At 44.5% G+C, this 19,244-nt stretch overlaps 1 protein-coding gene across 1 annotated transcript; it reads left to right on the top strand.

The window, feature by feature from the left end:
* The first annotated feature begins 2,149 nt into the window (after nt 1–2,149).
* Nucleotides 2,150–18,697, top strand: EBAG9 (estrogen receptor binding site associated antigen 9). Its single transcript, XM_075825818.1, has 8 exons — nt 2,150–2,306; nt 4,614–4,682; nt 5,366–5,464; nt 6,042–6,117; nt 9,150–9,281; nt 9,636–9,740; nt 13,319–13,410; nt 18,267–18,697. The coding sequence occupies exons 3-8, from the start codon at nt 5,382–5,384 to the stop codon at nt 18,385–18,387; spliced, it is 609 nt and encodes a 202-aa protein (XP_075681933.1). The 5' UTR covers nt 2,150–2,306; nt 4,614–4,682; nt 5,366–5,381; the 3' UTR covers nt 18,388–18,697.
* The last annotated feature ends 547 nt before the right edge of the window (nt 18,698–19,244 follow it).

Raw genomic sequence — 19,244 nt, 5'->3', positions numbered from 1 at the left:
CATGTTTGGGGGATTTGTGGGGGGAGGCTCTGGTCGGAGCAGCGGTGCTCGCCGCTGATCCTTCAAAACAGCTGATAAGCGGATCGTGTGCCGCTGATCCTTCATAGCCGCCAATCAGCTGTTTTGAAGGAGCAGTGGCGAGCACTGCTGCTTCGTTGAGCTCCCCCCACCACACACACAAACCCCCCCAAACATGCAACCGCGCCACACACACACAAACCCCCCCCACGCGCACACACACCTTACCTGCAGCCGGTCTTCTCCAAAATGGCATCGACTTTCCCCATACAAACCAGCTTCTATGCTGAATCGCTGTGAACTGCGCATGCACAGTACAGAGGGAGACGGCAGAAGCACCGGATGTAACGAATGGCTCCCTTATCTTGTGTTTCCGCTTGTGAATTGTATCTGACTAGTTTTACAGAAAAATGCAACAAAATCTGCAGCATAAAACCGCACCTATTTCCGCATCAAAATGTAAAAAATACACCTAAAAACGCATCAAAAGATGGGTTTGGTTTTAGCAGTGGAAAATTACGTGCGTATACCTGTGGTTTCGATGCAGATTTTCCGCATCAAATTACGCAATTTGTGCATTTAGCCTAACGCCTCATGTACACGACCGTGTGTGCTGTCCGGACCATTTTTCACGGACCCGATTCAGCCGCTAAAGTGAATGGGTCCGTGAAGACTATCGGGTGCCACTCGGATGCCGTCAAAAACGGCCCGAGTGGCACAATGGTCGTGTGCATGAGGCATTAGAGCGATGTGTGTGGGACATGCAGGAGAGGGAGGAAGAAGTCACTACAGAGTGGGTGGACTTGCCGAGCGTAGCGTGGGACGCTGTTGGATAGCCGGGCAGGGCGAGAGCTGCCAGACTGTATTGCCGGGCAGGGCGAGAGCTGCCAGTTGAGATTGCCAGGTAGGGCGCGAGCTACCAAGTGACTGATCCACCAAACAGACTGTATTGCTAGGCTGAATGGTGTATCACTAGCTCAGCACTTCATGAGAACAAAGATCCCCAGCGCCACATGTTTAACTTGAGACTGAACCATTAGCAAACGCGATCTTCCGTTCTCACCAGTTATATCAGAAACTGCCAAGTATAGCGCCTATTTATTAGTGAAACCGTCAAGCTTATGTACCAAATATTGTAACCATGAAGACTGTGCCTCTGTTGGAGTGAAGTTCAGTTCAGCATCTTATACCTGTGTCGTCTGAAGTTCTTGCTGTGCAATTTCCTCTGCGGGGCAGTAACCATCCTAAGGCCTAGTTCACAATGAATTTTTTTTGCAGGCAGAAAATTCTGCCTGAAAAGATCAGCTCCGTTTTTTTTGCCGTGATTGTTGCCGCATTTTCTTGTCAAGTATTTTTTTACCTCTTTTTTTTCAACAGGCAAAGGAAAAACCATAAGCGACAGTTTTTTTCTTACTCCCGTTGATTTCAATGGGGTTTTTGATGGGTCATGCAGCTTTTTTTCCCCCACGAGCGGTAAAAAACGCCTCCAGATACCTTTGTAATTAATGGGAAGCATTTTTGGACATTTTTTGGCGCGGTTTTCTATGCGGTTTTGCCAAAAAAATCTCTGCGTGAACAGGGCCTAAACCCCCTCCCACACCTACAAGCGCCGTAATCTTTTTGAACAGTAGAATAAAGGTAACATGTTTTTTGTACTGCACGGTGAACGCAGTAAAAATAAACCCAGAAAACAATGTCGGAATCGCTGTATTTTGTCCATTTCACCGACAAATAATTTTCTTTGACGTTTCCCAGTACAATAAACTGCCGTTAAAAACAACATCTTGTCCCGTAAAAAATAAGCCGTTATACCGTCGGCAAAATAAAAAAGTTATGGCTTTTGGAAGGCAGAGAAGGTTAAAACATGAAAAACCGAAAATTGCCTGCGTCTCCAAAGAGTTCATCAAACATCAGGAAGACGACATGACACCGCACGTAATAATCTATTGTATGGGAGCCCTACAGCTATTCCTCACCGGGCTAAAGAGACTGACGGGAGATGTAGTTTTTTTTTTTGTTTTTTTAATCTTCTCGAGTTACTACAATTCCCAGGGAGCACCGCTTCCTGTCACATGCCAGCATTCATCTACCTGTGATTCGTCAGCACGTAGCCACGCAATGACGTTTAGAACGTGCGCTGCTACGTCGACGTCATCCTGGGCAGAGTGTAGAAAGAGAAGTGCTCGTCTTTCCTGTGTATGCCGGGACCTTGCCTCGCATGCTGCCGCCTGATGGGCGCTCCACACCCGGTGCCGGGCACACGCTGACCTGGAGTTTGTCCCATGCAGGTGCATTGTGGGTGTTCTTGTTATAACGGGGAGAGCTGGTTGTGCTTGGATCAGACACCTGGGGCAGGTCACCTGTGCAGGACATAGTCACGTGATAGGAGAGCACTCCGGATCTAGTTTAGTTTTTGTTTATCTGTTCCCGGGAAAGCTGAGTGACCGCCATCATGACCGCTCCACGTTACCTGCACGGTAGATTATAGTGATATATCCTCCTGCTTTTCTTGCAGGCAGGTTACCATGCAGGGTTGTGGGTGAGCTGGGTGGTGGCTGTATTACTGCCCATATTGGTGGTCACCCAGCCCTCCTGGGAACAGACAGGGATGATGACATCACAAGGCTCCGGTCACTCTACTACTACCTGTCAGTGTGCTGGGATCTGTGGTGCCACCATGACTTATGGTGGCCCCTCCACTACCAACAACCAGGTGCTAACTGACTCCTTCCCAGCTGGGCCGTGGTGGTGCCGGGACCTGTACAAGTGGTGATCTGGTTAAATTTTATGTTTTGTTTAAAGGGGCCTGTCACCAGTTTTTTTTGTGCCACGATTCTGCTTCCACGTCTGGTATTGAGAAAAGCATTGCCTGCGTTTTTATTAGACCTCTTAGTTCTTTCAAAGCAGCGAAAATCAACTTTAATTTTCCCACGTGCTGTATGCGAATTGTTTCTCCACAGCCGGAAGTGTCCTATTTAATGGCTCCCCGTTCTCTACCAAGCTGCTGTGCGGTCAGGATGTGGTGCGTGCGCAGTGACTTTCCGCGCTAAGGGCATCGGCTTCACTGGCGTCCTTTGCGTGCGCCAATCTCAGTCCAGCGATCTCTTTCCAGTCCTGACTCGTGACATGGGACTTGTGTGATGCAGCAGCTTGGCTGAGGGAGGGGAAGCGTTAACGTGCAGGACTCCGTTTCTAATTCGCGTGCGGCGCGTGCAGACGTTAAAGTTGATTTTTGCAGTTCTGAAAGAAAACGGGACGTGTAATAAAAGCGAGGACGAGGCTTTTCACGATGCCGGGCCGGCTGTGTAAGTTTGGGGGTGAAAAATAGTGCGAGCATGCTTATATTGTTTCTGGTAAAACCACTTGCACCCCGACGGAAAGCCAGCAGGACCCATTAAAATCAATCACTTCTGTTGGCCGCCGGTGGTATCTGCGGTGCAATGGAACTGGCGCTTCCAGTTTTCCCTTGTTCTTCTCCTCTGACGGGGCAGAACGGAAAGAGCTGACGCAGGTGTGAACAGAGCCTTATGAGGACGACTGTTCACAATGAATCTAAAATACAGGGTTTAATATTACATAAAATAAATGAAACTTTTTGTCTCGGGTTGTATACGTAGAGGTTATGGACACTATGTGCTCGGGCGTTGTATGGCCACGTTCACACATGGTGGATATTGGTGCTGATTACTCACCATAAAATCCTTCGCGTTCAGTATAATGTATGGCGCGGTCGCACTAAATTTTATTTCAATAGAGCAAAAAATACTGCAACGTTTTCTTGGAGAATTTTTAGCTAAGGAGGAAGATAATTTCTTAACTCTTAATCTGGTCATACACTTTCCGTTCACCCGTCCGCTGTTCCTCCCGGACCCCCCATACGTTCCCGGCTTGGTTGTGCGTTCGTGTGATTTCAGTAGGGAGAGGGGAGAGAGCCGATGTAGACTCATCAGGCAGTGGCTCCTCTACTAACAGACGGATTAGGCATGTTGAGGTTTAACATGCTGGACCCTTCTCTCCCCCAACATCTGCCATCAGTGTAGAGTCGGGACACCCCCATAAGTGTTAGACTATCAGCCGGTCCCGCAGAGATTGGTGGGTTTGTCCTACATACATCTAATGTGTATGACCAGCTTTACTGAGCTGTCACGAGGGACCACAGGGCATCTTCAGGACACGGGCACACATGTAGAGCCTCCGCGTACCAGCGCGTGACCTGATGCCACTTGGAGCCGCCCAGCAGTCCCTCGCTGGCGGATCAGTATGAGAGATAAAAAACAAACAGGAGAGGTTCTGGGATTCTGGTACTGAGCCGCCAGCGTCACCCACCTAAAGAGTTATCCGTCAGTGGGCAGATGGCGCTACGAGCGTTAATAATGGCTGCAGAGATGTTATTCCGACCTCTGAATGCATGTAAATAACACTCTACACAACCCTGTTCACATACGCTGCAGAGTTCAGGACATGCTGCAGATTTTACATCCCCATTCTTTTGAGGACCCCTCTTCCCCCCCCCCCCCCCTCGGAAAAAGAAAAAAAAGAACTATATATATATATTCAATTTTTATTTTTATTTTTATATTCTTCTCTATTTCCAGTGACTGAGAGCCGGTATCTACGATCTGCACAGACCTTTGAATGAAGCTTAAAGGAGCCGCAGCTCATCGGTAGGCGTTACTTGTCACATGACCCGGGGGCATGGTTGGGAGAACGCTTCTTGACCACAGGATAAAGGAACAGGACACGGATTGTCAGTCTTCCCGCGCTCTGTGTGTGATCTGGACCTGACGTTCATTACTCACCGCACTGACCACAATGCTTCATTCTGCGGTGTGGGGGGGGGGTGCATGGACAATGCTGCAAATTACTACTTGACCCTTTGATGAGCAGATATTACATTACATTGACGGTGTAACTGAGATCTGGTGTCCTGGGAAAAGCAAAAAATGTTCTGTTCTTTGTAAGTAATAGAAGTATAAATACGAATGTGTAGGGGTCCTGAGACCGGAGCTCTTCACTCCTCCTCAACGCACGTCACTGGTGACCACCCGAGAGCCTGAGATGGTACGATGTCCACTGACGTATTGCTGCCTGCATGCCAAATTCAGTCAATAGGAGGAGTCTGTGCCCCTCGATCTGCGGTTGCCGACCACTGATCTATACATTATAAAGGACTTGTGAAGATAAGTCAGGGTCTTCTCTGCTGACCCCCCTCTCCAGTGCAGCCTCATAGTCTCCCATTGTGAATAGTGGAGGGCTGGGAGGTCGGACACTACTATGGCGGCTTTATTTGCTTTGTTTTGTCCTCACTATGTGTCACAGAGACTCTAACGCTGTGTTCTTCTTGTAGGTGAAGAGCGGTCAGGATGGCGGTCACACAGTTCCGCCTCTTTAAGATTTGCACTTGTCTCGCTTCCATTCTCACCTTTTTCAAGAGATTAATTTGCAGGTATAAAAAAAATACATCCTCGTCTGAACACTTTTATTTTAGGTTTTAGAACATTAATGTTTATTATCATTAAAATGTTTCACCTTTCCCCTAAGGCCAGTTTCCCACGTAGCGTAAAAGCTGCAGAATTATCCGCAACGGAAAACTGTGCGCATACTCCGCAGCATTTACAGTAGCAGCAAAGTGGATGAGGTTTAGAAAGTCTAATGTCCGCGCTGCGGAAGGAACACCGCAGCGTAAACGTTAGTAAATTGACCCGCGGTGCGGCATTTAAATCTGCAACATGTCACTTTATGCTGCGTTGGGTTGCAACTTTTGCGCCGTATTCGCATCAATTCCGCCGCAAAAATTTCAACTCGGTGGGGCGGGGGGCGTACTTAGAGAGCGCTCTTTTTCTTCCTGCAGTACGGCCTCCTGGGAGGACGTTGCATCCCATGTGACCGCTGCAGTCAATATATTTATCCTGGCATATCCTCTTGAATTTTACTTTCTAATGTTAGATTTTAGCTTGATGTCTTTTACTTGTGTGTTATTTTGGTTGATCTATTGTCTATTTTTTTTATTTTGTTTTTTAAAGGTCTGGACGTGGCAGAAAGTTAAGTGGTGATCAGATCACTTTGCCGACAAGTGTAGACTATTCTGTTCCTAAGCAGGTCAGTTACCGCTTCCCACATATGTATCTTTACGTTAGTCTTTACCTCCCTTCCATGTATATGATCGCTGTGCACTGTTTAATAGGCGTGAGTTACACTGGTGACTACTTTGTGCCCGCACTGATCTATCTTTAGCATCTCTCATTTGAACTGTTCTCTTGAATAACTTTTAACAAGTATATAAGGAGGAGAAGAACATGGCCGCTTTCTTCCAAAAACAGCGCCACGCCTGTCCGTGGGCTGTGTGTGCTATTCTAGCTCAGGCCGAGTTAACTTCAATAGAGCTGACCTGCGTTACCAGACACAACCCATGTACAGGTGTGGCGCTGTTTTTGGAAGAAAGCGGCCATGGTTTTTCCAACCCCTGGACAACCTCTTTAACCCTTTCCCGACATCTGACGTACCCATATGTCCTAGTCGGGTAGGGGAAGTATGGAACGGGCACACTGAGTGAACACGCTCCATACGATGCGGGTGTCTGCTGTATGTTACAGCCGACACTTCAGAGTAAAGAGCGGCATCGCGCTCGAGCGTGATTCTGCTCTTTAAACTTGTTAAATGCCACGGTCAATAGCGGCCGCGGCTTTTAAATCGTTAGAAAGAGGGGGGCGACCCCCTCGAACAGCTCATTACGCGCCCCCCGCAATGCAATCGCGGGGTGGTGATGGTTGCTATGGCTGCCTGGGGGCCAGGTCCGCCATCTTTGTGCTCCTATTAATAGATACCGGTCAGAATCACGGTATACTGCAAAACATTAGTATTGCAGTATATCGTGCAAGCAATCTAATGATCGCTGGTTAAAGTCCCCTAGGGGGACTAATAATTTAAAAAAAAAGTTAAAATTCGTAAAATAAAGTGTTTTTTTTTTTTTATGTAAAAAAAATAATAAATATTGAAAGTTAAAAAAAAACACATTTTGCCCCTAGAGCATAGTAAAAAAATAAATAAACTTAATTGGTATCGCCGCATCTGTAAAAGTCTGAACTGTTACAATATATCATTATTGAACCCGCACGGTGAACGCCGTAAAAAAAAAAAAAAATGTAAACGCCAGAATCTTTTTCTTTTTTTTTTTTACCTCATATACAACAACAAAATTAAATAAGTGATCAAAACGTCGCATGTACCCCAAAATGGTATCATTAAAAACGACCGCTTAAGTTATGGCTCTCAGAATTTGATGACACAAAATAAATGTAATTTTTTACACCTAGTTTTTTTACTTATAAAAGTAGTAAAATATAGTAAAAACTATATATATTTGGCATCGCCGTAATCGTATTGACCCGCAGGATAAAGTTAACATGTTGTTTGAATTGCACAGCGAATTCCGTAAAAACGTAGCCCAAAAACAATCGAGGAATCGCTGTTTTTTTACCCCCCAAAAAAATGTTTATGTCCACCCCCCCCCCCCCGTTTCCTAGTACATTATATGATCCAATAAATGGCACTACGAGAAACTATAACACATCCCACAAAAATCAAGCCCTCCTAGGACTTTATCGACGGAAAAATAAAAAAGTTATGGCTTTTCGAAAGTGGGGAGGAAAAAAATGAAAAATAAATCTAAAAAATGGCTGTGGCGGCGAAGGGGTTAAGATCAATGTTTTTCTATTTCCTAAAAATATACCTATGAAAAATAAAATAAAAAAATGACATGCATGTTACCACCACTAGGTGGCAGATCTGTATGTGGCTAATGTTGACCTTACCACATATGGATCAGCAAGACGTGCTCGTCTGTTTCCAATAAAAGACGCCTCGTATCTCCGTGGCAGAAGGTAGGACTGGGCTCCCTCTGACCTACCTGTTCTAGAGGGAGTTACGGGTCCCACCTCTGGAACTCGCACCAATCAGACGTTTATTGGATATGCCAGAGATGGGAATACCCCATTAGCCCCCTTCCCGCATTTAGACATACTATTACATCCTAATTGCCAAGTTCTGACTGATCTAGTATGTGACCGTATTCGGAGTGGGGCACTGCTCCATTATCAATGGGCGGCAGCTGTTCCATACAGGCAGCTTCCCGCTGCAGGGATTGGGGAGGACGCCGATCCAGGATGTTTAACCCCGTCGCAATCAATAGCAGCTGCGGCAGCTAAGTGGTTAGACCCCGAGGGGAGGGGACATCCACTGCCACCAAATTGCCCCCTATGATGAGATTGCTTTTCCGTAAATTACTCACCTGTCTAAAAAAGTTGAGAAAAGTGTTTTTAAAGAATAAAAAAAAAATAGGTTTGTTGTGCAAAACAGTTAAGCTTGTGGCAATACTAAATATGTATTTTTATTTAGGGTTTTTAACGACCCGTATGACATGCAGTATAGTAAAGTGTAAAAATAAGTCACAAAAATACGCATATATATATATATATATATATATAGAATTTTTATTTTTTTTCTCCCAATTTCCATATCTTACCCCAAAAAATATTAAAAAACCTACCTCAAAATAGTGCCATTAAAAAATACAACTTCTCCCACAAAAAACAAGCGCTCGTACATCTCTGACGGGGAAACATTTTTAGAAAGTTATAGCTTTTGGAATGTGCTAATGAGAAGTTTTTTGGTTCCCCCCCCCCCGCCCCCCCATGAAATGTGCTATTGTGCAAAAGTAGTAAAATATTTGGCATCACTGTAATCGTACCACCCCCCCCCCTTAAAATAGAGAGATTATACCCCCCCTCACATTTATTCCCTACATTGCTGTAAGCCAAATTTGTCAGTGAGCTGGACTGACTGCTCGACTGATAGGCTACTGACTTAGATTTGATCAGTATTGGGGTTCGATTAGGGGTCAGTTATACAGGAGCTGCCGCCAGTCCAGCTCACTGCGTTCTGCAGCTTCTATGGACAGTGGATACATAGAAGCTGCAGCGCTAAAACTTAAGCATGTTTTTTTAAATCTATGTATATTAGAAAAGTTCTTAGCAAGTGTTTCCATAGCAGTTAAGGGGTTAAATACTATAAAATGTCGGCTATATAAAGGTTCTTGTTTTTAGCACTCGCTAACTCTTGTAAATATCACTTAGGTGGAGGAGTGGAGCTCTTGGGATGACGAGGTCCCCACAAGTGTAAAAATTGAAGGTGGAAATGGGACTTTGGCGCAAGAAGAACCCGATTACTTCAGAGACATGACGCCAACCATCAGGAAAACCCAGAAAGTCAGTGCATGAACTAGATGCGGTCAAATACTAGACACACCTCTTGTACATGGTTACGTTTTTCAACTGTATAGCTGTCCGTAATCACCATGCACAAATCAATGCAGCTCTGCTACATCTGTGCTTGTCAAATGGTTGGTTTACTGCCGCCAAGAACCTGGTAGATTGATTTCAGTTTCTCTTTCCTGCCAGCAGGTGGCGATATATGCACAGTATTCAGTAATGCAGATCATTGTAGAAGTGATTGTGTATTGTGAGTGCAGGAATAATATTTTCCAGGTTCTTGTCTGTCATTGCTGTCCATGGGCTGCAGTTCTTGATCTCTTCTTCTTTCCGCCGTGCTTTTGTTTGCAGATTATTGTTAAGAAAAGAGAACCAATCAATTATATCATCCCAGATGGGAGCCTAGGATTTTCAAGCAGACTGGCAGCTACACAGGATATTAATTTTGTTCAATCTGTGAGTATTTGATGTCTGACATGACGTAGTTATTCATCGGACCGGCGTTGTCTCCGATTGTGTCTGTATCAGGCCAGGTTCACATTGAGGTGTCGAGCAAAGCTGCACCACAAACGTAGCAAGAAAGTGTCTTACCGATTCTCACCCGTATCTGCTCCTCTGGTCTCTTCAGTCCTCCGCTGGTCATCCCTGGTGATGTGGTGTTTGTGGCGATGTCGCAGGAGGTTGTTGGCCTCCGCAGTCACTTGATGTGATTTATATCTGGCAGGGAGCTGAGACCTCACATCGCACCAAACAAAAACTGCCCAAAGTGGGATCCTCGGAGACTGATATTGCAGGGATGGGTGAGAATCGGGTAGAAAAAAAGGAATTTTTGTTTTCTTCAGTGCAAAAAAAACTAAATTTGCTAATGTCTTTACTTAATTTTTGATTAGATAAGTGAAGTAAAAAAGACTTGGGAAAAGTCCCATTCACTTTATGCCACGCTCTGTTTGTTTTGGATACATGGTATTATTGGTGTGTATGACCCAAGCAGATCTTCTACTTAACCCCTTAAGGACCAGCCTATTTTAGACCTTAATGACCAAGCTATTTTTTATGTTTTTTCCATCGTCTCATTCAAAGAGCTATAACCTTTTTTATTTTTGCGTCGACATCGCTGTATAAGGTCTCATGCACACGACCGTAGTGTTTTTCTGGTCCGCAAATTCCAGGACCGTGTTCCGTGAAATGTCCTCCGCAGTTCATCCGTATGTAATCCGCAAAATGCGGATAAAAAAAAAAGCCTAGGTAAAACAGGATGACGACAGAACTCATTCCCGGTCGTCGCCTAGCAACACTTCCGCAAACTGCGGTTGACACACGGAGGTGCACCCGCATTTGACTTCTATGGGCATGTCCGCATCGAATTTGTGGGCCGTAATAAGACATGTCCTGAGTTTCTGCGGCACGGATTTGCGGAGACCCGTGAAAACACGGATAGTGTGTATGGGCCCATAGAAATGAATGGGTCCGCAATTCTCCCGTGGATTTGTGGGGGAATTGCGGACGCAAAAACACGTTCGTGTGCATGGGGCCTAAGGTCTTGTTTTTTGCGGGACAAATTATTTTATTTTTTTCTTAATAGCACCATTTTGGGGCACATAGAATTTATTTAACTTTTTTTGGGGGAGAAATGGAAAAAAAAACAGCAATTTCGTCACGCTTTTTTGCATCCTAAATTTATGCCGTTTACCGTGTGGTATAAATAACATTAACCAGAGGCATGATCTAGCAGGCATTTACCACAGGCAGACCTGGGAGCCTTTATGAGGCCCCCGGCTGCCATCGGAGACAGACACTCAGCGATCTTATCGCCGGGTGTCGGTGGGATGAGAGGGAGCTCCCTCCCTCTCTACAAAGCCACTCGGATGCGGCGCACGCTGTTGAGCACCGCATCTGAAGGGTTAAACGGGTGAGATCGATACTTATATCGATCTCACCCGTTCGAGCAGGGACGGCCCTCAGCTATCTCTGGCAGCCGAGAGCAGGGAGATTTGTCAGCTCCCTGCTCTGTTTACTTATTCCGATGCAGTAACGTAAAAAGTATTGCATTGGAATAAAGCCCGTTAGTGACCGCCGTGAAAACACTATGGGCCGGTCACTAACTGGTCAAAGGGCTTTTCCAGGTACACAATATTTTTTTTTTTTAAGTAATACTCTATGTAAATATTGAATAAAGTTCCTAATATATACTTTTTTTTTTTTTTTTTTTTTTTCTGAACACCTCTTCAAATTCACTCTGCCCAGTCGAAGTTCTGCTTTTCATCTGTCGCCTTCGGCCCCCTAAACCCCTTCCAGCTTACTCTGCTCCACTTCCTCCCAGGCACTTACTGGCTGGGTGGTCAGTTGCTACGGAAACCGCATAGCTCGCTGTGCCATGTTTTTGGAGCTTCACCTTTTTTTGGAAGTTACAGAAACCGCGTAGCTCACGAGCACTTGGCTGTTACCAGAACTCCTGACCACCCGACTAGGATGTGGCCAGGAAGCCGAGAGCCAAGTAAGTTAGAACAGGGTTTAGGGGGCCCCGTTCTAGAGATAGGTGGGACCCACATCTATCAGACTTTTATGGCATATCCTGTGGATATGCCATAATTGTCAAAGATAGGATAACCCCTTTAAAAGGCTCTGTCACCAGATTTTGCAACCCCTATCTGCTATTGCAGCAGATCGGCGCTGCAATGTAGATTACAGTAACGTTTTTATTTTTAAAAAACGAGCATTTTTGGCCAAGTTATGACCATTTTTGTAGTTATGCAAATGAGGCTTGCAAAAGTCCAAGTGGGCGTGTATTATGTGCGTACATCGGGGCGTTTTTAATACTTTTACTAGCTGGGCGTTCTGATGAGAAGTATCATCCACTTCTCTTCAAAACGCCCAGCTTCTGGCAGTGCAGATCTGTGACGTCACTCACAGGTCCTGCATCGTGTCGCTTCAGTTGATTCTGCAGCAGCATCGGCGTTAGCAGGTAAGTCGATGTAGCTACTTACCTGCAAACGCTGATGCTGCTGCAGAATCAACTGTAGCCTCTGGTGCCGATGTGTCCTCGCTCGTCTGACACGATGCAGGACCTGTGAGTGACGTCACAGCGTGATCAGGCAGAAGCTGGGCGTTCTGAAGAGAAGTGGATGATACTTCTCATGAGAACGCCCAGCTAGTAAAAGTATTAAAAACGCCCCGATGTGATGTACGCACATAATACACGCCCCGATGTACGCACATAATACACGCCCACTTGGACTTTTGCAAGCCTCATTTGCATAACTACAAAAATGGTCATAACTTGGCCAAAAATGCTCGTTTTTAAAAAATAAAAACGTTACTGTAATCTACATTGCAGCGCCGATCTGCTGCAATAGCAGATAGGGGTTGCAAAATCTGGTGACAGAGCCTCTTTAAGTGAAGCCAAGTTACCAGCAAGAACTCACTGCAAAAAAACATGTCCTGAATAGGTTAAGAAATGTTGCAAAGTTTTGTGGACTGATGAAGGCAAAATTGTTCTCTTTAGGTCTAGTGGCCACACTGTCAGATGACCCACGAGCACTGAATTCAAGCCATATTTTGCGCTTTATTTTATTTTAACTCCCTGCTAATTTTTTTTTTTTATCACTACTGTGTCTGGATAGATAGATAGATAGATAGATGCAGCAGCATGGAGGAGGTTATACAGCAGTAATGAGCGGTGTAGCTGAGAATCCAGCACTGGGGTGAAACAAATCTTACCAGCAGGTTCAGCGTTTGTCTATCTTTTTCACTCTGCTCCCCCTCCCCTCCCCTCCCCTCTCCATAGACTTGTATGTGCAGGTTGTCAGTCTCTCACACTCTCTCTTATGCTGATTTGTAGCTCTATAAGACTTCTGACCACTCCGAAGATATATTATGAAATTTATCAGCACAAGTTTTGGACCTTTTTAGGAAGGTGGGAGGTGTTTAAGGTTGGACGTTCACTATTGCTCAGAAATGATCATGGTGCTGTGACCTATATCTGGATCACACTCAGATTGCATATATTTAACCTTTTGTACAATACACATTTCTAGGCAGAATTGGGCGATTTGGAAACATGGCAAGAAAATTCAAATGCTTGGGAGGAAGAGGAAGATGCTGGCTGGCAGGCTGATGAAGTTTTAAGGTAAATAATATCAGTCCTATATGTAACTGGCATATCCCCCTACAATAATGGAACGTACTTCAGCATGGATTCTCACCTATAGAACCAATGCAGTCCATATAGCGGGTGCCTGTGCCAGGTTCTGCCTTTGTTCATCACGTGCACATATTATATTATGTTAGACGTTTAACTTGTTTTACAAGCATTAGTTTGTCTATTTGGGCCACTGGGTGTTTCTTAATGTAAATAAAGGTGGAGATTTTTTGGACGGCTCCCATTTGTTTTGGGTAAACGGAGCCTGTTTTCCAGTGCTGTCCACATGCGGCTGGGAGAAGCGTGGCCACGTAACCGGCTGTAGTCTGCGATGCTGGAAATGTACCCCTGCTCTGCCCATCATGTTCTAGTTTAGCAATGTGCCCGAGAGCGTGCTTACATTCAAGTGCAAAAATATCACGTAAATCAGTAAAGAGTGCAAGTTCTTTTGTTTTACTGATCTTTAAATGAAATCCTAATTCTACTCCAGTCACATCCAGACCAGCGTTGTGTTTTAAGCAAAAGCCAAAATTGATTTAACCCTTTCACGCCACAGCTATTTTTCAGATTTTTGCTTTAGTATTTTTTTCCCTCTCCACCTTCCAAAATCCCTGACTTTTAGGCTTTTTTTTTTTTTTTTTTGGCGGGATGAGTTGTAGATTTTCACGGCCCCATTTATTGTACAGTATAATGTAGTGGGAAACTGGAAAAATCTTTGTGTGGAATAGGAAAAAAACGGATTCCTCAATCTTCTGGAGGGTTTCATCTCAAAAGTTCACTGTGCAGTAAAAACATAATGTGGTGACAGCCTCTTTAACATGCTAAGTAGCCTATCTTGTACATGATGTGATCGGCGGTGTAATGTAGATTACAGCAGTGGTTTTTTTTTATTTAGAAAAACGATAATTTTTGACTGAGTTATGACCTATATTAGCTTTATGCTAATGAGTTTCTCAATGGACAACTGGGCGTGTTTTACTATATGACCAAGTGGGTGTTGTACAGAGGAGTGTATGACGCTGACCAATCAGAAGTGGTCAAGATTCTGAATACACATCACGTCCTGGCTGGAGGTAATGTATATTCATTGTCCGGACACTGCAGTAACGTTATAGTGTGTATGTGGCTGCACATAGCGATATAGCTATATCCCTATGTGCTGTGTAAATGAATGGAGAAGCGTATGACGCTGATTGGTCAGCGTCATACACTCCTCTGTACAACGCCCACTTGGTCATATAGTAAAACACGCCCAGTTGTCCATTGAGAAACTCATTAGCATAAAGCTAAAATAGGTCATAACTCCGTCAAAAATCGTTTTTCTAAATAAAAAACTGCTGTAATCTACATTACAGCGCCGATCACATCATGTACAAGATAGGCCACTTATAATGTGGTGACAGAGCCGCTTTAACTTTATTCTGCATGTCAATATTCTGCCAAACTTTTATGGTGGCGGTTTTTTTTCTTTTTGTTTTTCCTCGTCTCTTTGGTATGAGGGCTTGCTTTTTTGCAGGACAAGCTGTAGATTCTATTGGTACTATTTTGGGGTATGTGCGAGTTGTGTTGTGTTTTTTTTTTTTTAAACGTATTCACCGTAGGCACTAAATGTTATATTGTAATAGTTCAGTTATGTTACCAGTATGCATGTTTATTTTTACACCGTGCTTCGGAAAAAATGTGGAAACTCATAGGGGACTTGAACCAGCATTGGTTGGATCATTTGCATGATATACTGAAATACTAATGTATTACAGTATATCGTTCTACTGACCTTCTGCTATGAAGCCCTGCCGGAAGCAGGGCTTCGTAGGTGTAGAAAGATGGCCGACCTGGGGGACTTATGTCTCTCAGAATATGGTAAAACAAAACAATACCTTTAAAAAAAATTTTACAAAAAAATACATTTAAGTAGAAAATATAAAAAAAAAAAAACTATATAAATTTGATATCACAGTGATCGTATCCGAGCCACAAAATAAAGTAAGCCGTAAAAACTCTGTAGCTGTCCGCCTTTGCGGAAGCGCCCATAGGCTATGGGTGAGTCAATGCCGCAATTGCGGACAAGAATAGGACGTGTTCTATATTTTGCGGATCATTTCTACGGCCGGACACACATCCGTAAATATACGGAAAGGTGTCTGGCCAATAGAAATTAATGGGTCCGCAATTTCACCTGCGATTACGGGTGAAAACGATAGTGGTGTGCCAGAGGTCTGATTCTAAGCCAACCGCTTTAAAGAGAAGCCCTCCGTATAGAAGGATAATAGTTACACTTGCATTCAAGTATATAAAACACATTCTCTTCTACAAGGCCGTATTAAAACTGGCGAAAATAGTCCTTGATGGCTGCAACTACAAGGCCTGACTATCTCTCAGAATCTTGACTACAATGTGGTTTTCAGAAAGCTTGATGACCGGAACCATTACTATAACAAGGGCTTGTATTTAAGGGGTTGTCTCATGGAGTCAATTATTTTTTTCTCCAAAAATGGCTAATAATTACGCCCTAAAATAGTCAGACCCAGTTTAACTGAAAGCCCACAAGGTGGTCGTCTACAAACGAATAGTTTATTTAATCCTAAAAAATACTCTTTAAAAGGGACCGGTCACCTCCTGACGTGTCTGTTTTTAGTAAATAATTGTATTCCTCATTACATAACCATTCTGGAGCATATTTTTCTCTTAACTCTGCATTGTGCCGTTCCTCTGTTATTACTCCTAGAAATAAATGAATAAATTGACAATTGGGTGTTACCAGTTGGGGTGTGTCCCTACACAGACTGACACTGTCCATTCGGTGACTGAGTGAGGAATGGTAACACCCAGTTGTCAATTTATTTATTTATACATTTCTAGGAGGAACAACAAATTAACGGCATAACGCAGAGTTCTAAGGAAAGATGCATTCCCCTGGCAATAACCATTGTGGAGCAAGTATTTACCAAAATAGAGAGGATCAGTCACCACTCCTGACCTGTCTAAGGCTCAATGCACACTATGCGTATTACGTGCGGATTTGCGCACCGCATAATACAGTACCAGCATAGTCCATGGGACTCCAGGAAATCTCATGTACACGCTGTAGTATTTTCTCATGGCGGAAATTGTCCTGCGGTGCGTCTTTCGGAATCCGCAGCATGTCAGTTTATCTTGCGTTTCCGCTTGTGAATTGTATCTGCCTAGTGCTGTGGAAAATCGCACCATAATCCGCAACGTGAAAACGTGAGAAATTTAACGTCTAAATTATAATCTACATCAATGTCCCTACTTATACACAAACAAATGGTACTGCAGGGGCAGCGCAGATATTTGGTGATTTGAACAGATCAGAATCTCTAGTGCGCCTCAGACTTTGGGTCTGTATTATCATATGTTGGCACAGAATAAAAAAAAAACTGCCAGCACGGGTGGGACTACCTGGCGCCTCATCAGCGCACCTCTTTCCATCTAACCCACTGGTCAGCAACATTTTTGGGTGTTTTAGAATCATACAGACATATTGAGATCTTGCAGATAACACAAGTTAGTTTCCTTCTGATCTCTTCCATTTTTGATTGACCGACAGCTAAGGGGCTTGGCCAAGGGCTGAGACTTAAAGGGGTTGTAGACGATTAAGAAAACATGGCTGCTTTCTTAAAAAAAAAAAAAATAGTTCCTCACCGGTCCACCAGTTTTGTGGTACTGCAGCTCTGCCCCCATTCACTTAAGTAAGGCCTTATTCACATGGCTGTGTTCAGTCCATGATATAAGGACCGTTTGTCGGCCATATTTCCCGGCCCGCACACAGCTGAGTGAACCGGGCTCCTAGAATTGTAGGTATCTATGATGCTAGGAGTCCCTGCCTCTCGTGGGATTACTGAAAACATGATTACAGGACAGTATTCCCGTGGCGAGGCAGGGATTCCTAGCATCATAGATGGTAGGAGCCCAGCTTCCTGAACGGTGGTTGGTCCAGTAATACAGTTGACAGACTATCCGTATATCAAGATCACACACAACCCATGGACAGGTGTCTGGTGGAAAGCAGCCATGGTTTTCTAATCCTGCACAACCCGTCTAACATTCTCTCATTACAGACCGGGCCCAGTGGGAGGCTCCTGCTGCAGACAGTTTTCTTACAGCCAAATACAGGATTGTGAGAAGGAAGAATGGGAAATTACTGATCCTCTGGGACACATACAGAAAAATTATTTATATGTCTCCGCTTTCAGAAAGGAGGAGGTTAAAAACGCTGCGAAATACGCTTTCTCTGCCTCCCATTGATGTCAATGGGAGGTCAGAGGTGTAAACGCCTGAAAATAGGCCATGTCCCTTTTTCCCACGAGACTGTTTTCTGTTCGTGGGCAAAAAAAAAAAAAAGCCTCCGCCTCTCATTGAAATCAATGGGAGGCATTTTCGGCCGGTTTCCACGTCAAACTCGTCAAAAAACTCTGTAGAATTAGGGTATGTGCACACACTAATTACGTCCGTAATTGACGGACGTATTTCGGCCGCAAGTACCGGACCGAACACAGTGCAGGGAGCCGGGCTCCTAGCATCATACTTATGTACGATGCTAGGAGTCCCTGCCTCGCTGCAGGACAACTGTCCCGTACTGAAAACATGATTACAGTCCGGGACAGTTGTCCTGCAGCGAGGCAGGGACTCCTAGCATCGTACATAAGTATGATGCTAGGAGCCCGGCTCCCTGCACTGAGTTCGGTCCGGTACTTGCGGCCGAAATACGTCCGTCAATTACGGACGTAATTAGTGTGTGTGCACATACCCTAACTGAGGTTTTTTTGTTTTTGTATGCCAAGTGTTCCCGTAAGTTTCACTAATTGTTTGGTTTCATTCACCAGGCAGCAGAAGATGGCCGAAAGGGAAAAACGAACGGCAGAGCAACAAAGGAAGAAGATGGAGAAAGAGGTGCAGAGGCAAATGAAGAAAGAGCAGAACAAAATCGGAGTGAAATTATCCTAACAACCGCTCACCGATCCGGAGACAGAGGGCGCCGCTCGTCATACAAACGGTTCTCTGCTTTTTACAAGATTTTCATTTGTATAATGGGAACGCTCGCAGCACACGGTCACTGGGATTTACGGGAACGCAGAACCTTTTTAAGACTGGATGACAATACCAGATGATTTAATTGCCTCCTCAGACAAGCTCATGGAACTTGTAGAATTAAAGAGAGGGGGAAAAAAAGGTGTAAATAATTTTCGGTGAAAATCAACTGCTCCATTTTGCTGTGACAAATGTAATTATTAATTAAAGGATTTTAAAGAACTTGTGATGGTGTCAGCAGTGATTGGAGAGAGTCAGTGTGTAGGGATACTCCACATTGACCAGCGGAATGGTAACACCCAGTTGTCAATGTATTCATACGTTTCCAGGAGGAATTCTAGTTCCGTCATATATACGGCTGCTGTCAGACATAAGGCCTGCTGTGTATGTGATGAGCCAAACTGCAGCCTCTCTGTTCTCCTACATCTAATCTGCGGATCCCTCTGTGCTGTCGCATTGTTGGGTATTGGACGAGGCTGCGCTCTGCGAGTGACGGGAGCACGGGGGTTAATAGAAGCTGATCACAGAGAACTTTGCCCTGTCAGTCCCTTGGAGAACAAGCTGATTACAGGGTGGCGGAGGCTCTGACCGACTTGGCCTGTGCATTACAATGGCTGTCTGGTGTACAATCCAGCTTGGGGCCCCATGCACACGACTGTAGATTTCATCCGCAATTACGGACCCATTCATTTTCTATTGACCACGGAACCTTCCCGTATATTTGTGGGATGGTGTCTGGGCTGTAGAAAGCCTCTGCAAAAGAGACATGTGCT

Source organism: Rhinoderma darwinii, chromosome 5 (genome assembly GCF_050947455.1).
Source record: "Rhinoderma darwinii isolate aRhiDar2 chromosome 5, aRhiDar2.hap1, whole genome shotgun sequence".
In the NCBI taxonomy this organism is placed as follows: Eukaryota; Metazoa; Chordata; class Amphibia; order Anura; family Rhinodermatidae; genus Rhinoderma; species Rhinoderma darwinii.
Note: the sequence above shows the minus strand (reverse complement) of the source record. Positions and strands in the feature narration are given on the sequence as shown.

Excerpts from the sequence above, each read along its gene's own strand:
- EBAG9 (XM_075825818.1), top strand. The coding sequence starts at position 5,382 with ATGGCGGTCACACAGTTCCGCCTCTTTAAGATTTGCACTTGTCTCGCT. Across the intron at positions 5,465-6,041 it reads TTCAAGAGATTAATTTGCAG|GTCTGGACGTGGCAGAAAGT; the intron begins GTATAAAAAAAA and ends TGTTTTTTAAAG. Across the intron at positions 13,411-18,266 it reads CAGGCTGATGAAGTTTTAAG|GCAGCAGAAGATGGCCGAAA; the intron begins GTAAATAATATC and ends TTCATTCACCAG.